Raw genomic sequence first — 22,119 nt, 5'->3', positions numbered from 1 at the left:
AAACTTCGTGTTTCTTGGAATCGATCACTGAATATGAAGGATTCCAACATGTCTACTCTTCCAACTACAAAGATTTGAATGAATTACTTTTGATTGCTCCTTGCCTCGAGACTCAAAATGTAATGTATATCTAGAATGAGAGGAAAAGTCAAGTATTTATAAAAGAGTCCTTTACGGCTTGTCTTCTCAATGGCAGTGACCATTCGGTCCTAATGTATATGGATTGGACCAAAACAAATAAGGCAGCGGCTTGTGCATGTGTCGTAGTCCTTAGATCCACACTCTAGGGGAAAACTTATAGAAAGCGCATCTCCACATATGGATCTTTCTATCCTGAGATATCTAACTTGGCGTGACTCAAAATATAAAGTTTGTTCAATGACTTCTACTATGCAATGTGGGACAAACACCAAAGGAAGTTGAAATGTTTTAAATTACTGAAATAAGAACAGTTGAACTAAGACGACGCATCCTCAGAATTCTTGTTTTATATTGTAGAGTCGACAAGCCATCCCTCCTCCCTAGCAAAAACAACTATGATAGGTTACTCTCGGATGTTGCTGTCAAAATTTGGTCAATTGAAAACGTTTTTACTCGATTAGATCAGGGCGGCCCGGTTGGTGGGAAAATGGACGAGTCTAAAGTCTAACTTTCAAACAACTCATAGAATATTAGTTGGTGACAAGAGTCCGCATAAAAATTTTCATGCGTCCGCAGGAAATAAGAGACAGCACTCACCCAACTAAACACGTGGTGATAATTGGGAAGGTGGGGGACTGAGAGCGGTTTTTTTTTCTTTCTTTTTTTTTGATAAAAACGGCATTCATATAACTCTTACGTAGGTACAACCTGCCAAATCAAAAGCAAAAATGATACAATGAAGATAGAATCTCAATACACATTGTACTGCATGGAAGGAACCCATCCCCTTGACCAGTCGGCAAGTTTTCCGAATCAGTGGGTGGCCATCTCCGTATAGAAACACAATGGGCACCACAAGCACCTACATAAACGTGCAGTACCATACTAATTATCTTGGCTTATTTTCACGGGCGAATCACCAAGATGAGCATACGATAAATTGTGCCTATAGAAACGAGCTGAGATGATTGGCGTGGTGTATACAGTGCAGGATATAAATTTTAATAATTGAATGTCATTACCTTTTTCAATCCAACTTGTTGGAGTTTCATGGCATGGCGACCTCCAGCACATAATATTGAATTCTATTGTCAGAATAATCTTTCATGCTATTTTCATATGGCTGCATTTATCCTGTAGTTCCATTCAGTTTTTACTATTTAATAAAACAACTACCGGTAGTTCTTTCCTTAAAAGTATTGTGTAAGTTGTGTTTACTGATTAAGCCGTAATCCTGTCATACGTAGTGTTTGAAACCTATCAGCTTGGTCAGTCAATTTCCAATAACTATGGATATTTATGTATATAGTTCGTTCATATGTGATGTTATAATATATGATAAAAAAATGCTTAAATTATTTTTGATGGATAAAATTTGACATACAACAGGAGTTCAACTGATGGTTCTATTCTTTAACTTAATGTTCTTTATAAAATTAATTTCTAGCCTGCAATAATTAGATTTTATATACAATTTTCTTGTGATACCTGCTCTTGACCCAGTTTCTTATTTCAGGTCAGCAGGATTTTCGAGTTGTTGGAACCGTAAGATTGGAAACGGGATTTTCCATATTATATTGTCTTGGACCGAGCCCGCCGGCCTCTCCATTCCACTTCCGTAATTTATCAGAGGCGACGCACGACTGCTTCAGGCCATTGGAATGCATGGACAAGGAGGATCAGGTTCTTTTCATGGCCGACAGCAACAATCAAAAAAAAGAAGTTCTTATATAACTTAAAATCTTACTCAAAAAAAGTTAGCCGAAAGGTATTATTTGGTTCCTTCATCCTATATAAGTATCAAAGATCTATCCAGCGAATAATCAATATGGAACTAAATATACGTCCGTACAAATTCTCACAGTTCGAACCGCATTCTCGAGCCGAGCAAGGCATGATGTAGCACCTTATATTACATCTGATTGAACAATTGGTGGAAATGCAACCTTTCAAGAGGATAGGTTATTTATGCTAGTGGACTGGAAGTTGATGAAGGCAGAGAATGAGTCTTGGTGCAATAGTAATTAAGGTTATTGCTCTATTGTAACTCGGAAATCGCAGGTTCAAAATATAGAAACAGTCTCTCTTCGCATGTGGGGATAAGGCTGTGCACATCTAACTTTTTCTAAATCATGCAATGATGAGAACCTTATGTATCGGGTCATAGGAAGTGGAATGGTAGATGTACCCCGACCAAGTCCATTACCAGTCCTTCTATGAGGAAAAAAAAAGGTTACCTTCTTGTGATGGGCTTTGTCGGATGGATTAATTGATATCTATAGCAGCTCGAGCTGAGACGTGGCTACCTTGCAATTGAGTTCGGAAGTGGAATGGTAGATAGCCAGGCTTACGTGGGTTGGATATAAAACAGTGGGAAATGTCCAGTGAGCACGTACGTACTGGATTGGCGGACAGGGCGCATATAGCGTGCTTCCAATTTCTGAATACATTACTTATGTCCGATTCAGATTAGAATATGGCTTCATGCAGTACGTGGATAGAGTGTAAGAATATTTTCGATCCGACTACTCCTCTAAAGGTTATTTGGCCAATGGATGCCCAGTGGTCAGAAAACCAATTATGAGCATGAGAGCATGCATATGTGGACTGCCATTCATTATATGATGGATCTGCTCAAGTGGTCGGCTTTATGGTGCTTTCATCACCATATGTGACCTTAAGGTAATGTTCTCCTTTTGAAGATGCCAAAACAATCTGCTTGTATTCTTTTTTGTGTATGAAGATGATTTAAGATTTTCTTTGTTGGCAGAATTTTTCAGCAAAATTAGTTACTCTGGCATATGAAAGCATTTTCTGACGAATATTTTCTGGATCATTGAATATTATGCTCCTGTACCCTAGCTTCCAGGCGGTTTCTAAGCCGTTTTTAATATATTTCATGACTTTTTCTGGAATTTTGAGCCCATTTAGTGATGCTCTTATAAACGCATTTATATCTTATATAACTGTAAAGCACTGTTACTTGGGTAATGGATGGCATGGTAATGTCTTTTCTGGTATTGTATCTATCAGAATAAATTTTAATTTTCAAAAGCTATCATTTTGCATTTCATAAGATTTTTTATATTTTGTCTGCTAGCTGTGGAGGACCGAATCTGTGTTTGGCTTTTATCAGTCATGCATGCTTCGGGATCTGTGTGTTAGCTGCTAAGAATTTTTTGTTAGCTGCTTGCACGCATTGGAGAATCTAACATACTTTATCTTGTGGTTGAAAGTGCAATCTCAAGCTATCCTTTTAATTTTTTAAATGGATTGTTTAGTCCAATGGAATCAGTTTCATCGATGTGTCAATACTCTTAGGTGCTTATGAGTCGGTATATCTTTGTGTGAACTCCTGTTAGAGCAAATAAGATTATGGAAAGCCAGACGATCGATCAAATGCCTCTTGAGCCACTTTAGTTTGTCAGGAGTTCATATGTGCGTACTTTTTATCTTATAAAACAAATAGTTTTCCTTTGAGAAGAGCTGATATGATCCTATGATTTCTATAGCGTTAAACAGATCTGTTATTCTTTGTTACTCATAACATTCATCATTCATCCATGTGGTTACCAGTGTTCTGTGAACAATACATTTTTTTTATCTTTTTTTGATAATAAAGGAGGCAGGTAAAGCAGCCACCCAGCTTTTATTGAAAAGCAAAAGTAACTATAGAAGAAGAAAAAGAAAAAGTTACAACAGCTAACAGAGATTAGATTAGAACAGGCCAATATGGCAGAAACAAAAGCTAACAAAAATAGTGAACAATACATTGTTACAACAGCGGTCATAGGAGTAACTCCCAGAGCAAGGATACGTGAAATTGCAGTATGACAGGCCATAAAGTTGAGAGTGCTCAAGGAGATATTACTGGAATTTCTCTTTTCTTTTTGATGAAATATGGAGGCAGCGACAAACTTCCCCCATGCTTTCTTAAAAGTCCAGATGATTCCAGAGCTGATCATATTACTGAATTTCTGAAACTAAAATGGATCATTTTTTCCTTTTTTTTAACAAAAAAAAGACTACTTTCTTGCTTTCTCAGAAGCTGCTGCAATGAAGACCTTTTGGATATTCACAGACAAAAGAAGTCTGCAAACATCAAATGGTGCAATAATACAAGGATCGTTCTGTACGTGCCAGAGCTAATAATGTTCTTGTCGGGTTAATGCCTGTCTCTATAATCTATCGTCTAGAGAAACTTGTTCTAACAATGAACTGTCAGGAAAAGGGAACTTTTTCACCTGAATATACGGGGAATTATGAAATTGCATTGATGATAGGCTTGTCTTGGACTTGAAAGATGAGTATGGCCATTTATGCATTCTTTCAAAAAAAATTTAAACAAATTCAAACCTTTTGGATAATAATAGCAAGAACATCCAAAAGATGAGTATGGCCCTCCATCCAAGCACCAGCCCCTACCCCTTAAAGATGATTACTATGATCCTAGTTTGCTAGATTAATAATTTTTAAGTGAATGCTACAACATTAGGAATTATGATAGATGTTTGGGCTTGACCATAATCTGAATTTAATACCTTCCTCCAATTGGGTCCGTCAAGGGGGTCATAAGGTTTTAATTCGTGATACTTTTGGCGTTTTCACAATATCTGATAGCTACCCTCTCTCCCACGCCGAAACAAAACGGTTATTTGAAGATGCGGTCCCTGGGCACTGTTACCGAGGTCAAACCCAGAAAACAAACGGCCGTCCCTGTCGTGACCAAACCCGTTAGCCACCCAAAGCCCATTAAGGTGTGCCAAGTGTCCCGAATCCCCAAAGTTCTCCTCTCCCTGTAACGGAAAACAAACCGCCGTCAAAAGCCCTCTATTTCGCCGGCCCCCAAAGTCCACCTGGTCAACACCGGTCCAAAGATCACATGCCCTGCCACCGCTCCAACCCTCTTGTCGAAACGCGCGAAACCCACGCTATCTCCGTGAATTCATTCCGTCTCCTTTCGGGGCTCCGAATCGCCGGAAAACCCGAAACCCGGTCCCTTTCCCCAAGGGCATCGGGGAGCTCCCATGGCGGAGGAGGTGGGGTCTGGAGCTCGGGAGCACGACAAGGCCGATCGAGAGGCGTTTTCAGAGTCTGCTTCTCCTCCCCCTCCCCTCGGAGCTGAGGGAGGTGATCCCAAAACCCTCGCCCCTCCGGATTTCTCTGCCCGACCCGGCGGCGATGGAGGAGGCGCCGGTGACCACCGCTCTTTCTCGCAGCTCCTCGCAGGGGCCATGGCATCGGCGGCCGTGGTCCTCCCCGTGCCCGTGCTCGCCGTCCCCTGCTACATCGCCCCCGCCACGTGGCTCCCGGTACTGTTCCTTTGTCTTCTTCTCTTTTTTTTTTCCTCCGAATTCTTTAGTTCAACGTTATGCCTTTCTTGTGTATTATTTTTAAAACTTTGGAACAGTAGCTGGCTGGTTCTTCTTTTATCTAAAGAATGAAAAAATTGCACGAAACCTTGTGCCGATGAGCGTTTGTTATTGGAATTGGAGATAATTAATTATATATAATATATATAAGATAAATGACCAAAACGAACAAGAAAGTTCTTCCAAGAAGGTGGCTGTATGGAATATCTAAATTAATTCAGTTTATACAAACGAAAATGACTTTGAACTAGGACTAGGTCTTGAGGCCAACCAAAAGAGGCATAAAAAAGAACAGGTCAGACTGCTGCACAAGAACCCATCTTTTTGCAGGAGTTATCTCGAAACTGTTGTTCACTTGTTATCTTGCTTGCAAGCCTGCTGGTTTTAATGATTCTTCATGCAGTCCCATTTTATTTTAGTGGCAGATATGTTCGTTTGTCGCATAAGAGTCTCATCTCTTGCAGTAATGACAAGGAAGAAGATGTTAACTTGTCAGGTCATTGAATCTCTCATGGTGTGGATTATGCGACAACATGCTACAAGAACAAAATCCTAAGAATGTCATCATGCTATTTGTTTGAAAGTCTCCGAGATGTGAAGAGTAAGGATGAAAGTGTTGCATATTGTGTTTCTGCTGGCAAAAAGCTGGCCTGACACAGCATGAACTAGCATGGAAGATGCAGAAGCCTTACAACAACAACAACAACAACAACAAAAAATTCTAGTAACATGCAAAAATACCTACATTACCAAATTGGTTTTTAACTTGGACCGAATTTAATATTGCTGAGCTAGAATTTGGTTGTCTCTTGAATTATATAAAAAAACATTGTTCTAAACCAATTGTGAAAATCTAGCATCATATTCTTCCTAGATATATGTATCAAAAGGTACCGTCTCATGTACTCCACAAATTGTGATAGACATGACTCACCAATACAGGTATACTGCATAGAATAGAAGGGTAGATGAGTCAAGGTAGATTGTGCATTAGAGCTAAGGGCACATGTGCATATATAATCTCGAAAAAAATGATTATAGATGCATAAGATGATAAACCATATGTAAAATGACAATTATATGACTTTGGATGAAAATTCTGTAAATATGAAAATAGGAATGTGATGAGCTCCCATGAACCTACGATTTTATCATCATCAACTCGCTCATCCCTATCTAGTTCATTTGAAGGACCTCCTTGATTGCTTCTCAGTTCTTGATATTCATCTCAAAGGACCCAGACCTAAGGCACACCCTGTGTTGTAATTTTGTCTGTTTTTACAAGTTCATTTAAATGTAAAGCTTAAAAATGTCAATTAATTAATTTTCAGAACCCACAAGAATGAAAAAGGATTTTTGCATATATGCCCCTCCCAAATGGGAAATTGCATCGCCATCCATGCAATTAGATGGCATCCTCCAAACAAGAAGTGATGTGACCATATTACCTTACCATTATATCCCTTAGAGGTTTTTGCATATATCTTGTTCACAACTTGCTTTATTTTTATTTTTTTTTGCAAGTCAAAAGGTGAAATATTCATATAAAATATTAACTCCATTTCCAATATTTGCTTTAAAATATTTGAAAAATTATAAATAATTGATGTAAAATAGTTAACAAGCAAGTCAAGTATACCTTTTAATCAGACTAACCTAAGGTTATAATGATTTAAAAAATGAAAGCAAAAATAATGGGGAGGGTGCAGATGCAAATTTTAGACTTTTGGAGAGGCATATATGCATTATACATTTCAAGGAGTAAATGTGCAAATAAGAGGTATTTTAGGGGTATATGTGCAAAATTTCAAATAGGGTCTAGTCTTCAGTCAGTCTGATGTAGTATGATGATTTTGCATAGCTAGCACATCTAATATGTATATCAAGAATCAGATCATTTAAAACAGAAGGAAAAGAAAAGAAGAGAAATCTACCACAAAAGGCTTCAGTGACAGATTAACAAGAGGGATTAAAGTCTTCCTGGATTTAGGACCTACTACTTTAATGATAGGCCCTACTACTTTAATGAAAGGGCAACGACTAATCAAGGTCGAGAGCATAACAGCTTTTACACATTCTCATTTATTTATTACTGATGGGGCTTCTCATATCGGTTGATATGGATCAAAATTACTTGTTCAACATGATTTTTAAGAAATTCTTGTGCAAAATTCAATGTTTTGTTTGTAGGGCTGAGTAATTCCCAATCTTTTTTGGATTATTTTTTTTACAAGTGCTATTTCTCCAGTTATGTTTTATAAAGGAGAAAAAAATGAACTATGTGTACTTTGTGGTCCTCATATCTGGCTGGATGAATTTAGAAAAGGTCATCTGGATCCGGGATTTATTTGCCCATGTAGATCATTAGTTGCAAAAGTGGAAAAATATAGTTAGAGTTTCTTAACATTTAGCAATTATGGTTGATGCAGAGCCTCTTCTTGTTTAAAATGCTATCAAATGCCCCGGAAATGTGTAAATCCTTTTCTTTTAGTTACCCTACATATGATTTCATTAAACAAGCATGGACTCCTAATCATAGGTTCGGTTCACCATGTATTCCATGTCATTTTTCAATTCTCTTTTTCTCGATTTCAAGAAATTCTGCATGTTGTAAGTTATCAATGTAATGAAAAGTCTAGTTGATGAGTGCCCGAATTTTGCTATTCGTGAGTCAAATTTTCGTCTTCTTGCCTCCAATATTGTTGCTTAATTCTTGTTGTTTGAAATATTTAACTTGTCAAGAATTTGTACAATGTGATGTCCATAGTTGCAATACATATTCATTTTTGTCTTTTTTCCAGGGGCAGTTTGCAATGACGCATCAAGCAGTCTTGGCATCTGTCACAGCTCAGGCTCTGATGCAATTGCAAAAAGAATATCCTTCCTCCTCATCAGAATTTTTGAGAAATTCCGTACCACAACCTCAAGTATCCAATGTTACTCAGTTGCCATCACAAGGCCCACTGCCAGTAGCAGGGAACAATGCCTGTGCACCAGAGACAGAGCTGCCACCGTCATCTCCCCAGAAACCTCAGTCTAATTCTATTGTTGTAAAGACAAGCTTTGATGATGAAAAGGCAAGCTCCGGTGATGATTACAACTGGCGGAAATATGGTCAGAAGCAGGTGAAGAACAGTGAGAATATCAGAAGCTATTACAAATGCGCACATGCTGACTGTTCTGTTAAGAAGAAGGTTGAATGTTGTCGAGATGGTCGTGTCACTGAAATAGTTTACAGAGGTTGTCACAATCATGAACCACCTCTCAAAGTTAGAGGCTTTAGAGAGAGAAAGTCAAAGTGTGGTGCCTCTTCTGTGGTAAATAAAAACTTAGATCTTCCAGGAACAGAACTTAAGGAAGCAGTTCCTTCTGCATCTAAACTGCAACAGAGTTCTGGTAATGAAACCTTTGAACAAGAGTTGCCCTGCTCCCATGACCGCGAAGGAGATTCTGGTGTGAAGACTGAAGAAGATCTTGGTGATAAACCAGATCCAAAGAGAAGGCAAGTAGACAAGATATATTAATGTTTTGAATATTTGGTTCTAATGCTACAAGTTGTGCTTACAAGTTTCTGTTCTATGTGAAGCAGAATCAGTAAAAGCACCATGCTTCTTTCAGCTCCAATACTTAAAACCATCAGAGAGCCTAAAATTGTATTGCAGACAGCATGTGATGTGGGCCTAACAAGTGATGGCTACAGGTGGCGGAAATATGGACAGAAATTTGTGAAAGGAAATCCAAATCCCAGGTTTTGCCTCAGATTTATTATTTGGTTAATTTCTAATTTCTGCATATCCATCAGAATGGAATATGGAAAATTTAGTTGGATGAGACATTTTTTCATAAAGATCTAATCGGTTAGTTTTAACAAGTAAAGTTGCTGACATATATTAAAATGGAAAAAATGTGCTATGATGACTGTAGTTGCTACTTTACAACAAGCATTTTTCTTAGAAAGTTTATAAGTTGTTACTAACAATCTAACATCATGATTGTTGCTATAAGATAAGTATTTTATTAATTGTTCATGCGGGATGCTTATATGCAGCTTACTCCAACCTCATGAGCAATAAAATAGTTCTCTATAGTGCCTAATATCTGGACTTTAACATGTTATCAAGGTATAGTGCTCTCATTTATTGTTTCCAAATCAAGATGAACATCTGCTTGATGGTGACCTTAAAATTGTTTGCTAGAACATAATATAGTATGCATACGCCCAATTAGATACGTGATTGGCATTTTTCTCTCTACGTATTGCATAATTTTTCTTGCAGGAGTTTAAATGGGTCGAGTACAATTATGAACGACTTTCGATTCAGGCTTGGCTGATCTTGGTTAAGGTTAACATTGAAATTTGGGTCTACACTGATAGGCGACTGTAGTTTAGGCATGTTGCGGTAGTGTTTAATTCAAGTGTGCTAGACACTAAACAAGAAATCATGTCAAAATTCAGTCACCTTTGCCTCAATTATAGATCTGCCCTCGCATGTACACTGACATTAAGGGTCATGCAAAGGATAGAAGAACTCGTTCTTGCCAAGTGTATTTCCGAGATATCATGTTCAGGTGCATGTTGAGTTTCAGGTCAGCAATTTCATAATACTAAAGAATTTTTTTTGGGAGAGACAACCCAATTGTAAAATTCAGAAACATGATCATTCAGTCTCTATTTACTAGCTTGACGTGCTTGTATGATTGGTAACCATACTAGTATGAGTAGAATAATTGTATCTTGCTTAGGTGAGAAAGTCTCCTTTTTTCTACCTTTCTTGTTCTTAGCAAGGACATGAATGGTTATAGTATTTTACTTGGTCTATCTTAACTGAAATTTGTGTTTGAGGATTTTTTTTCTTAGCTCTGTGAAATTGAAATGCTGTTTGACTTCTTCCCTGCAATTTGGAGGTCTCCTATTTTAAGTTAAAAAACCAAGGGCTGTTTTATGAGTTATAATGAATATATTTGAAGCAACATATCAAGGTTGTAAAGTTCAACCTCAAAAAATGTTTGAGTTCCTTTGGATCCTATTCATGATAGCATTCAAAAGAAAGAAAAGAAAAGAGGAAAAACAGAAATGATTAAGACGAAAGAACAAATAACTGTTTTTCCCTTGAGTAACAGTGGAATAAGAGAACTAGACATTCTTGCCAGGGTCTTAATGAGGTGTCTCTTTTTCTTAACATTTATTCTTAGGTCAGATCAGTCACATGACATATTAATTTTGTGAGTTTGAAGTGGTCATATGACTTAGCCATTTCATCGTGTTGCCTGTTAATGAGGCCCAAGAAAAATTAGGTGTTGATGCGAAGAACGAGGGGTTTCACAATAAAATTCACGAGGAAACCAGAAAATCCTGATGAAACCAAAATATTAGCAATCAGAGGTTAGAGCATGAAAACTACATTGGTTGGCATGTTGAATCTCTTCGTATTTTGTATTCAGAAGGTAGCTAAAGAAATTGGGAAATCTGCAGACAAGTGTTCTGGAATAGCAAAGGCACTTCCATTACCAAAGAATTGCAAGGTACAGATTCCAATGGATATCAGTTGGGTCAACTTCTCCCTAACAATGTGAATGTGAATAATATTACGGCTAGAAGAGGAGGTCATTCCCAATAGTCAGCTCAGTAAGAAGGCTGATGATAAGGTACGCATGCAGGTATGCAGATACATCATTTCTGATTATGGACTATTCAGTTGAGCTAGTACCCTTCAAGTAGGATTGAAATCTCAATTCTACGATCACAAGATCAATAGGGCCTTTTAAACTGAGGATTCAAATGAATAAAGTCTAAAGTTGTTTAATTACAAAACTGATTTGAGCTGTACTACAAGTGTTGGGATCTTTAGAAATTAGACTAAAATCAGGCTTGTTTAAATTAAAAATTAGATTTTGGATTCAATCCTGGCCTGTTCTTAGAAGGTCATTAGTTGTTACTTGTGAGTACATCTTAACATTGTTAGTTCCTTTTGTTGTTGTTGTTGTTGTTGTTTTTTTTTTTTTTTGGTGTGTGTGGGGTGGGGGGGGGGGGGCTCAAGAGGGTGGAGTTGAAAGAAGATAGCTTTTGTTAAATTATTAGGGTGGGGTGGGGGGTTAAATTATTAAATTTATGGAAGAAGTCTCTTTCAGTGTAGTTATTGGTCTATTGTGCCCTAGCCAGTCTTGCAATAAATGAGGGGTATGTCAATTTTTTATACTAATGAGGTAGTTTTTGATGGCCAAATTTGTTTTATTTGAGCTTATATCTTAGACTGCTTTTAGGAAAATTTGTTGCGAACCCAATTTAAGCGAGCATTGGGGAAACTCTTGTACTGAAGCATACAGGTCCATCTAAAATGTTCATTAGTCCAAACTGGTCACCAAGTATCGTTACTGTACCGTAAGTAAAACAGGAATAAGGTTTGTGTTGTTGTAAAGAAAAAGATAAATTTTAAATTTGTATCCATCACCTTCTAAACTCTTAACAAATTTTAGACTATTCAAGATTTATTTCAGAGGTCTCAGTGAAAAACATGTTTGTACTCTTAAAATTTTAATGACAAATTTATCTTTTTGCCCCTTTCTACCTATTTTGTTTGTTGCAATTACATAGTGCTGCTATACAAATAAAAGTGGAAGTTATCTGAGAAGTCATTTGTTGCTCCTGTAACCATTTCTGTGCCCCCACCTGTCACACAACCCGTGAAGGGAAACAAGAAGAATCATGTTTTTTTCTCGTTATTCCAAATATTGTACTTTTCTTTTGTTTTTAATACATGAGATTTAATTATATTCTTAATATCTATAATATCAGGAGTCATGGGAAAGCACTGTAAAACAAGTCCAACCCATGCATACAAAATAAATAAATAAATAAATTCCACATTTGCAAATGGGTGTTGTGGGGAAGAGTCCTAGTTGCCTCAAAGTTCTTGATAGAGCCTTTGGTTGCCCATTTGAAAAATCTTTGGTTCAGAAATTATGCAAAAGGCAAAAGCATATCTTCAGTTTTGACCTATTTGTGAAGATTTCTTTGGTTATCTGGCATCAAGAACTTGGCTGCAAATAGGTGCCTGATAGTTACACATTTTGTCTCGAGGTCAAATTAGGACATTTTAATGTGCAATCTATTTAAGCTAATTTATTGTAATCTATTTAAGCTATATTATATTTCCCTTAAGCCTAATCCTTCTCTTTAATGTGTTCCAGAAGCTACTATAGGTGCACTCATATCGGATGTCCTGTACGTAAACACGTAGAGAAGTCTTCAGAGGATGTGAAATCTATGGTCATAACATATGAAGGCAAGCACAACCATGACCTGCCATCCCTAAAAGATGGCAGTGATCCACCTGCGAGCGCTCTTCTTACTGCTGCTGCAACTGCTGTGACCAACTATGAGCAAACACAGAAAAACGATCCATTGTCATATGGAACACCCACAACCAAATGGTTGCCAGATGTGGATGGGAAGATAATTAATGAGCGGGCACAAGAGCTTGGAGGTGAGAAAGCAATAGAATCTGCCCAGACTCTTTTAATTATGGGATTAAGTTCAACTTCAGAAAATGTCGGCAGTAAAAATTCTGAAGGTATTCAGCAGCCTCGGCTAAATGGGAACTGTACGCTTCCAGTCCAAAACTCATGAATTGACAGGTCCATAAAGTTTATATCATTCTGTCGTATTTTCTTTTATTTTCACTTCTATTGGATGCCTATGTTATATAAATATGCTAGCTTCTGTACAGTTGCCGAGCATCTTATAGTTTTCCCAATATCAGATTACAAAAACATTTCTTGATATGTTTTGATCCCAAAAGAGTTATTTTGATTATGAAACCCATGCTCTATAACCTGTATATCTTTATTAAATGTCCCATCAATACCTGCATCTGCCAAATCAAACATGACTGGATTGTGTATACTGTTGGTGTTCCAAAAGGTGTTTCTTCTAATGTATAAAAAGACTTGAGAGATCCTTCAGGCTTGTTTTTCCATCAGTACATGCAACGAGATGGACTGGATGAGTGTGGAAACAGTTTTGCGAACAGATGTTGCACAGAATGCAGTGGACCCACTGCTAAAGCTTGTAGTCTAATTTTTCGGTGCATGTTCGACCATACATGGACCAAAATTATGCCAAACCATGCTTGAACTCTGGTTTGCATCACTACAACCAGAACCAAATGCTGCTTCGCAGGCGACAACTTTGTTACCTCTTCTTTGCATGACTACTAAGGAAGCCCATCAAAGAGACCGACGTCAAAGTAATTTCTTATTCCTCTGTGCTTCTGTTTTTCTGATGGGGGGTATAAGGTCTTACTTGGCGAGGTTTGTTTCCCTCTGTTTGCTTTCCACGTAAAGGCAGCCCTGTGATCTCTTTTTTAAGATTCTGTTGCACATTTTTGGCTGTTTGGCGCACCAAGTCACCATAAAATATTCATATCAAATCATCTCGAAAATCTAGAGACTGCGACATTCTCTTGGTTAATGTCTATATCATTGCAGGCGCACGTTTCCAGGGAATCTAGGGCCTTTTTTTTCCATTAATGCCCATTTAACTCCCATCACCAAACAACCGTTCATTGGGGAAGAGATTGCAACATTCCAACTGCCCCTAGGAATCAAATCAAGCGAACAAACATATCAATCAGAAGTAGTGTCCTACTTTTTCTGGCCTTCAATAGCATCCAAAACCGACAAATAGTATGACCGGCCATACCCACTTTGTGGGTAATAAATACTGTGGTCCGATTGTTTAAAGAATCTCAATCCCCCCTAACCCTACAAATAAGAGTGCATGAACACTTGCTCTCACCGGACCAGTGAAATGTACAAACCAAGATTGCATAAAATTCACAAATATTTATACATAGAGGATCACCTCAATCCCTAGAAAGGGCAAGCCACCGTCCAGTCTAATTGTACAAAATATTAGGAACTCCAACCCCACCAACACCCTACCCACATTTGCTACGAGATGGTCAGCACATCCACAGCTCCTGACAAGTCCATGCTCCCTACCTTGTCACCTGTCGTCTCCTCCACCTTATGATTAGCCCTAATGGCATTCCCTTCATCCCCATCTACTGATGTGGCAGCAGTCACACATTCCTCGAATCTGTAACAACTGATGAGGTGATCATTAGTTATCCCTGAGGCTTGCATGAAGGAGTAGATAACCGTTGGCCCAACACTCCTAAAACCCCTTCGCACCATGTCTTTGCTTATAACGTCTGCCCTCGGCGTCTTTACCGGGACTTGACGTGGGTAGCGGAATCTGCTCACGACAGGCTTATGGTTCACAAAGCTCCAGCAGTATCTATCAAACGATCCAAACTCCTCTATGATCTACACCAGTAGAATCAAAAGTAAGTGTCAGCAGTAGAATGAAAAGGACTCCTTGAAACTGGGCTGATTCCTATAGCCAAATGGCACACTAATGATGATAGAACCCTAGTCAGTATACATCATGTTAGTTTCTCGATAATTATCCAATGACTTCTGCAATTAATCAATGCTCATATCCTAGAAGAAAAATACGCAAACAAAGCAGTGGCGTACACCAAAATAGTTCCCACTAATGCAGGCAGGAATAATCCCATGCATCCAAATAACTACTTAATTGGTTGATACAATTACAATGATAACGATAGTAAAAAAGGGAAAAAGAAAAGAGAGAGGAATCAACCTTAAGTATTTGGCGTGCATTTTCGATGATGGCACGCAGCTTTGGCTCTGATAGTAGGGAGCTTGCAGTGCTTCCTGGTGTTATAAGCTTTTTCTCATTCAATTTAGAAACAAGCACAGGGTCAAAATCCCTGAAAACCTCCCTGTAAAAAGGTATGTCCAATAAGACAGTAAGATCATATACTTAAATAGAAATGCAAATAGAAATGAAAAAGGGTCAAGCTAGAGGCAAGGGTTACCTAAATATGTGCCTCTTGCTGAGAATTGCAGGCCATGTAAGTTCAGCCAAGGCACCTGATAGTACAAGCAGCTCAAACAGTTTCCTGCATATAATTTTAAAGATTTTTAAGAAACCGAAGATTACTTCTTGTTATCTGACAATATAAACTTCTGGCTTTCCAAGCAAATTGAGATTAGAGTTGAGATTGCATACTTATCATCATGGACTGGTGCTCCCCATTCTTCATCATGGAAGGCAGCATAACAAGGATCTGTTATAACAAATAAACCAAGAATATTTTAAGAACAAAAGCACAAAGCACACTACAGATGAACAATGAGAAGATAGAATTCACTATATCTGACCAGACAATTGAAATTATTTAAGGCTGAGAAATGGATGACTTGAATAGCATAGGCACTGTCAGTGACTTATGAGATAGAAATGACATAAATATAGTGCATCAAAGGAAAAGGCAAATAAAGCAACCATAACCACCAACATTAGCAAGGGTTGGCTTAGTGAATCTTTCCATCAGACCATCTAACCCAGAATCACATTACCCTAAGCAACGTAGCTCACTTTCTAATATATTGAGACCATCTAATCCATACTTGGTAACATTGCCTTAAACGATGCAGCTCCTATGCTTTCCAATTTACTGACTTTCCTCTTAGTCTCACCATTGCCATCCCAACTTACTCTTATCACCTTAGATTGTTTATTATCCAACATTTCATCTATACAATATTGCTAGCCTTATTATGTTCTTATAAATTTTTAAAATAGTTGAAAAAGCATAAAGCAATAAAGTTTTACTACACAACACTCAACATGATAATATCAATTCGGTTTCCTGCGACAGCCAGCAAATAAAGAGTAAGAGATTCTCATGCAGAAGTAAGAGATTCTCGGAATTTCTGGTAAGGACAGCATATTCATCACAGTTCTGTGGTTCAAGTCATCACTGCATGTGAGAACCACCATATGTTAAATGAAAATTCAACTTAAGCATAGAGTTTACCAAGAAAATCTATGTCGACTAATGGCAGGTAAAATAAATCATAAAAAAATAAACCTAGAAGAGTGAAGGAATGTTCGAGAAAACATTCCATCTAAAAAACAAAGTAGAAGACAATCAAAAGTGGGTCCAAGTACTTCCAGTTTATAATTCCTCTTCCATTCTCTTCTACATAAATTTATTGCAACCCTGTTCATGGAACCAAACCACATCTGGAAACCTTCTCCACAAGAATCAACAACTAAAAGCTTCCTCCATTAGCAAAACTTCAAAGATTGACCTTGTACATGATTTAACACTTAAAACCCAGAAAATCACAAGCATTGTATGATATGAGAAATACATTCTTCTCACATGAACAATATTCTAGGTGCTCTGGCATTTTCTTAATCTTAATTGCTTTGAAAGCCCAGGGAATTTCAAATTAAGGAAAAGTTACTTCATGCAGACTGCAACTTTCTGATAATAGAGGTATGATGGTTCACCAATGCTTCATCTCTCATGCACATGAAGCAAGTCATAAAGCATCATTTCCCGGATAAAAAAGAAAAATAGACTTCACCAAAACAGCGTACAATGGGAAATGCTGATATCTCAAACCATAAGTCTATGTAGTAAAGTTTTTTTTTTCATAACTACTATATTAATGATAGCATACAGGTAATGCAAAAATAATAGGATTATTAAATGTCAAAAAACTAACAGGTTAAACTAAAAAAAAAAAGTGGACAAAATACTAAAATGCAATTCTACTGCTCTAGCCACTTATAGTTTTCTTTTTTAACGTCAATGATAGATGTGACCTGACCATATACCATAGTATGTAAACTTTCAACCCAACGAGGGTGTCTGACTTTGACATAATTTAACCAAATACTTTGTCCAAATATGTTTGATAGATATAGTAGTACTGATAGAAGGAGATCTCAGGAATTACAAAAACTGTAGTGGTAAATTATCCAATGTTTATAGTAGGGTCCTCAACAAAACACTCTAACTATACATCTTGTCAAATATTCTGAAAACAAAATCCAGGAGGTGGTTGCAGGAAGGCCAATTCCAGTAACATTTCATCCCCAGCCTAAATCAGTGCAAACATTCACAAAACTCATCTACAATGAACTAAAACATCAGAGAATACAAACTAGATGATACTGCAGTCTGACTTATCATGAAGCAGACAAAGGCATAAATTACATATTAAAACAAAAACTTCTAATTCTAGCTCATTTCACAGCACTCTTGCTTTGGAAAAACAGTCAGGTTGAGGTGAAGCAGAAATAGATTTTTTTAATGTAAAAAGGCAAATCATGTGAATTTCTGGTTACTCTCAACTTCTCCCTGGAGATCCTCTCTCTTGCAAATTCAGGCCTCACTCCATGTAATGATCATGTCGAAAGAAAGTGGGGAAAGTATAACTTACATTTAGTGTGTGTGTGTGTGTGTGTAATATTGTATGTACATATATGCGTGTGTGCGTATTGTCAAATGACCCAAACAGGCTTATGATCCTTAGTGAGGAACCTCAACATGGCTCTATTTCATAAATTTCCATGATACATTCCAATTCCATTGAATAAATATCCCTCTGGTGTCATTGATTTAAGAGAATCCATTTATCATCTATATTTATGGAAAGTTAAGAAATCATATCAGAATCAAGAAATTGCGATAAATAAAAAAGGAAAAAGGAAGGTTTACAATAATTTTGAGATCTTCTATGTTAGAAATATCTTAATACAACATCCCTAGAACATATATCAGTTATCACTTGAACTCATCCTTGAACAATAGCATGAAGAATTTAGTTTTCAAAATGAAATAGAGGATCATACCTATAACCTACAATTACAATGTTTTAGGTCTTTCTAAGAAGATCGTGCTTGAATAGTTAACATGACAAAAAAAAAAAAACTCTTGGCAGCATAGTTATTGCAGATACCTAATCTAAAAGACACAGCCAAGGTCTATATATGCCTGATGCATAAACAAAGTGAGATGGGACACCAAAAGGTTTTCTATTATTCAGGAAACACCTCCATGAGGTAGGGTTGCATTCATTTTCTAGATCTTATAAAGAAAGAACATGATGATGCAAGAAGGGAAATGTGGGCCAGATGCAGTATGAACAAGAAAATAACACAAACAATAAACAACCTCAAATACCAAATGCTGAGCACCAACTGAGAGCCAATATCCATTGAAAAACTAAATCACTAGCCCATGAAGAGATTTTACACATATTATTAGGCAATGATAAATAAGTCCAGCTCATCTGGGGAGATAGAATCACTCCACACCTCAACAAACAAGCAGATAATCTGGAAGCTGCTAGACTAGAAATGTTTTAAGTTACTAGCAAAGGAATCACTTTTCCAATTGTAAACACAATGTCTTAGCACAAACAGAAGAAAAAACATTGAGTGCCTCTTCCATTTCATTTCATGTATACAGAGATGTTACAGTGAAATACTCAAAGATGCATACAGTGTTTGAATTTATTGGCGTACAGGTATTATAATAAATTTGGACCAATTTATATTAAAAAATGGAAAAATTGGAGAATAATTTATTTTCTATTTTACTAGATAACTGTCCTACTCAAAATGCCAAGCATTGTTGTTGAGAAAGTTCACCACTGACCTGAAAAAGGGTTGGCCTGACCATAGCCAGGCTGGCTTGAACGTTGGACATGTCAGCTATCAACAAGACAGTGAGCTCAAATATACTGCTGAAAGAAACCTATGCAGAAAGCGCTACTCCTTTAACACCCAAACTTTAAATGACAGAAATGCTCCTAAAATATATAAAAATTACTAAGGTTTCATTAGGATAAAATATGAGGAATGACAGGTTCTTGTTTCAGAACATCAGTCATCGCTAAAGAATGTATGAGCTTAAGCTGCTTAACAATTTAATTATGGATATGCGACTTCAGGGTGCGGATAGACTGAGCTATGCTGCTTTTCTGAGTCAACCTGGAACTTCTCCCCAGTGCAACCTGGAAGTTCAGGGTGCTTGCTTTCAGGATAAATTTCAACCAACATACTCAAATTTTGCTGTCATCACCATTCTGAAATCAATGTGGAAAGACTATATCCTAGCTGGCATGGATTTTTGAACCAAGATGGTGTTCAAGGAATCTGAAGGACTAGAGCTAGCAAATATTGTGCATCGGAACAAAAAGGATGTCAGAAAAGAGAAGGTGCTCTCAAATTTGTGCAATCCAGAGAACTCTTGCAGCATTTGCAGGTTTTAATTACCAAAATCTGCTAGTCCAGCTCCACCACCCTATCATTGTTAACGCATTCATGAATATGCCACCACATAAATGCACCTAGATATACCTATAAAAATATTATCAAACGCATGCCAAAAATGCTAATAAATAACCCAGACACAAGATGAACTACCTTAAATTTCCATAGATATGCAGTATATTCGATGCATAACAAAGACTGTGAGAACAGCTAAAATCAAGAGAGTAAAAAAAACCACCAAGGAATTATGTAATGATGCTTCAAGATCGCAAAAATGTAAATGTCAACATTTGTTTCCACACAGTATGAAAATGTTTTGTAGACATTAAAACGTGAAATGGTTCTATGTAATTCCACATAACTATTATAATCACAAAAGACTGTGAGAACAGCTAAAATTAAGAGAGTAAAAGGACCACCAAGGGTTTATGTAATGATGCTTCAAGATCGCAAAAAATGTAAATCGCAGCATTTGTTTCCACACAGTATGAAAAAGTTTTGTAGGCATTAAATCGTGAAATGGTTCTATGTACTTCCACATAATTATTATAATTTCAAAAGACAGATAACACGAGCCACTCAAAGGAGAAAAAGAATACTTTGTTCTCCCAACAAAATTATGTATTTCACGATCAGAAAACGATAAAGAACTCACCAGTATTTGCTGTCACCCATGCACACCTCCTCTTTCCCGGCACAAGCTCTGGCGAAGGCAACGAGAAACCATCAGGAACAATCTTTTCCAGCTTCGCAGAAATCTTGTCTGGCTTGGGAATGCTCTGCCTTCGGCGACTTGTGAGATTCGGCCTACCAATCCTTCCTGTGGAGGCCCGGCTGCAGAAGGAATCAGTGGAAGCATCCGAGGAGCAAGAAGCATTGAGCGACAAGTTGGAGCGGATGAGCAGCTCATGCCTCCTTAGCACCGAGGAAGCACTAAAAGGTGGTGTTAGAGGTGGTGAATCAGCTGCTCGAGGGGAAGCCTTTTTCTCCACTGCTGCCCCGACCTCTGCTCTCTCTACCTTCCGCACAGGCTTCAAAGCAGGCTTCCGTGCCATGCCTGCAGACCTTGCTTTATTTCCAGCTGGCCCAAGGACTGGCCTCACCTCATCATCCTCGACGTTTACGGACCGGACCATCGGTGCTCCCGACATTGAAGAGACTGTTCGCTTATTCTCGGATCCCAGCTCAATGCTCACACAAACCTCTTAATCTCTCAAATTTTAGCAGGCCTAGGGCTGGATCCAACGGTCCTAGCTCAAATTCCTCTCACCGTCCCAACATTCCCTTTTTTCCAAAAGAAACGCCGAGCATCTGTCTTCCTTCGAACCAATCCACGCACGAAATCAACGGCGAAAAATCCGAAATCCATCTAGTGCTCGAATCGACACCGATGAAACCCTAAGCTCCACCTAGAATAGCAATTAGGGTTTCGAAGTGCCTCCACTCCCTATCCGCCGGAGAAACCCTAGAAGAGTGGAGATTTCATCCAGCATTGCCGAATACGACTCAGAGAACGCACCCAAACTCTCGTCTTCCCAAATTCCCACCTTCCAATCTCTCCACGCCTCCGCGAAGCTCTTCCATTGCATCAAGAACCGCTCCAAAACCCTAGAATCCACCGGACGGCGCCAAAATCGAGCTCCCGAAAACCTGGACAGCGGAAAGAACACTCCGATCCGAGCATTCAAGAAGGCGGAGGGAAACCGGAAACAGAGATCCGGCGATTCCCGGCGAGAGAGAGGAGTGGGGTGAAGATGAGTGGGGGTGACAGAGAAATATTGTGTCGATTTTGGGATTTTAATTTAAAAAGGAGTGACCGGGACATCCGAGTCGGATTAGGTGGACGACCGGCTGTAGCCAGTGTCCCTGTCGGGGAGGCGGTCCTGCCCGATTCGCGTCGGATTAAAACGATTTCTGAATCTTTTCTCCGTATTTTCTTATTGACATCTTTAAAACTATGGATAAAATACATTTACGTTTAATGATTTAGAAAGCCTACAATTCTTTTTGAGATTTCTCTTATCCAAAACTTTAATCCATATTTTTTAAGAAAATATTAGTTAAACCATTAATATTAAATATAATAAAAAATTATAAATAAATAAAAATAATTTTAACTAGTATAACAACCATCAAAGAATAAAAAAATATATACATCTCTCTTCCACTTAAAAGATAATTTAAATTTTTCACAGATAATTTACTATCATTATTAGTTTAACTCGTATAAATATGGATTTTACAAACTAAGTATAATAAACAAGTACTTTAAATATTTTTTAATTTATTTTTATTTATATTAAATATTTTTTTAAAAAAATATTTGCAACGGCTACTTACACTACTCTAGTATGAGTATAACCAACAAAATTCAGAGACAAGAAATGACAAGGCAATGGAGGTGATAGGCAATGGAGGTGATACTCCTGATGTATT

General features: G+C 37.8%; 2 protein-coding genes across 3 annotated transcripts; one reads left to right on the top strand and one right to left on the bottom strand.

Annotated features, from left to right (window-relative positions):
- The first annotated feature begins 2,553 nt into the window (after window positions 1–2,553).
- Window positions 2,554–13,468, top strand: LOC103710430 (probable WRKY transcription factor 4). Of its 2 annotated transcripts, none has more exons than XM_039127904.1 (4): window positions 2,554–2,823; window positions 8,315–9,015; window positions 9,103–9,261; window positions 12,702–13,468. In XM_039127904.1, the coding sequence occupies exons 2-4, from the start codon at window positions 8,327–8,329 to the stop codon at window positions 13,138–13,140; spliced, it is 1,287 nt and encodes a 428-aa protein (XP_038983832.1). In that variant the 5' UTR covers window positions 2,554–2,823; window positions 8,315–8,326; the 3' UTR covers window positions 13,141–13,468. The 2 variants fall into 2 exon arrangements, with proteins under 2 accessions (XP_038983832.1, XP_008794350.1); XM_008796128.4 differs by lacking the exon at window positions 2,554–2,823 and adding an exon at window positions 5,000–5,453.
- A 668-nt stretch (window positions 13,469–14,136) lies between these two features.
- On the bottom strand, window positions 14,137–21,454 carry LOC103710431. Its single transcript, XM_008796129.4, has 5 exons — window positions 20,339–21,454; window positions 15,616–15,673; window positions 15,422–15,505; window positions 15,184–15,325; window positions 14,137–14,843 (listed from the first exon to the last, which is right to left on the bottom strand). Exons 1-5 carry the CDS (start codon window positions 20,832–20,834, stop codon window positions 14,466–14,468), a joined length of 1,158 nt encoding a protein of 385 aa, XP_008794351.1. The 5' UTR covers window positions 20,835–21,454; the 3' UTR covers window positions 14,137–14,465.
- Window positions 21,455–22,119: the final 665 nt, after the last annotated feature.

This window comes from Phoenix dactylifera, chromosome 7 (assembly GCF_009389715.1).
Source record: "Phoenix dactylifera cultivar Barhee BC4 chromosome 7, palm_55x_up_171113_PBpolish2nd_filt_p, whole genome shotgun sequence".
Classification (NCBI taxonomy): domain Eukaryota; kingdom Viridiplantae; phylum Streptophyta; class Magnoliopsida; order Arecales; family Arecaceae; genus Phoenix; species Phoenix dactylifera.
The sequence above is the reverse complement of the archived record's forward strand: the minus strand, read 5'-3'. Positions and strand labels throughout refer to the sequence as shown.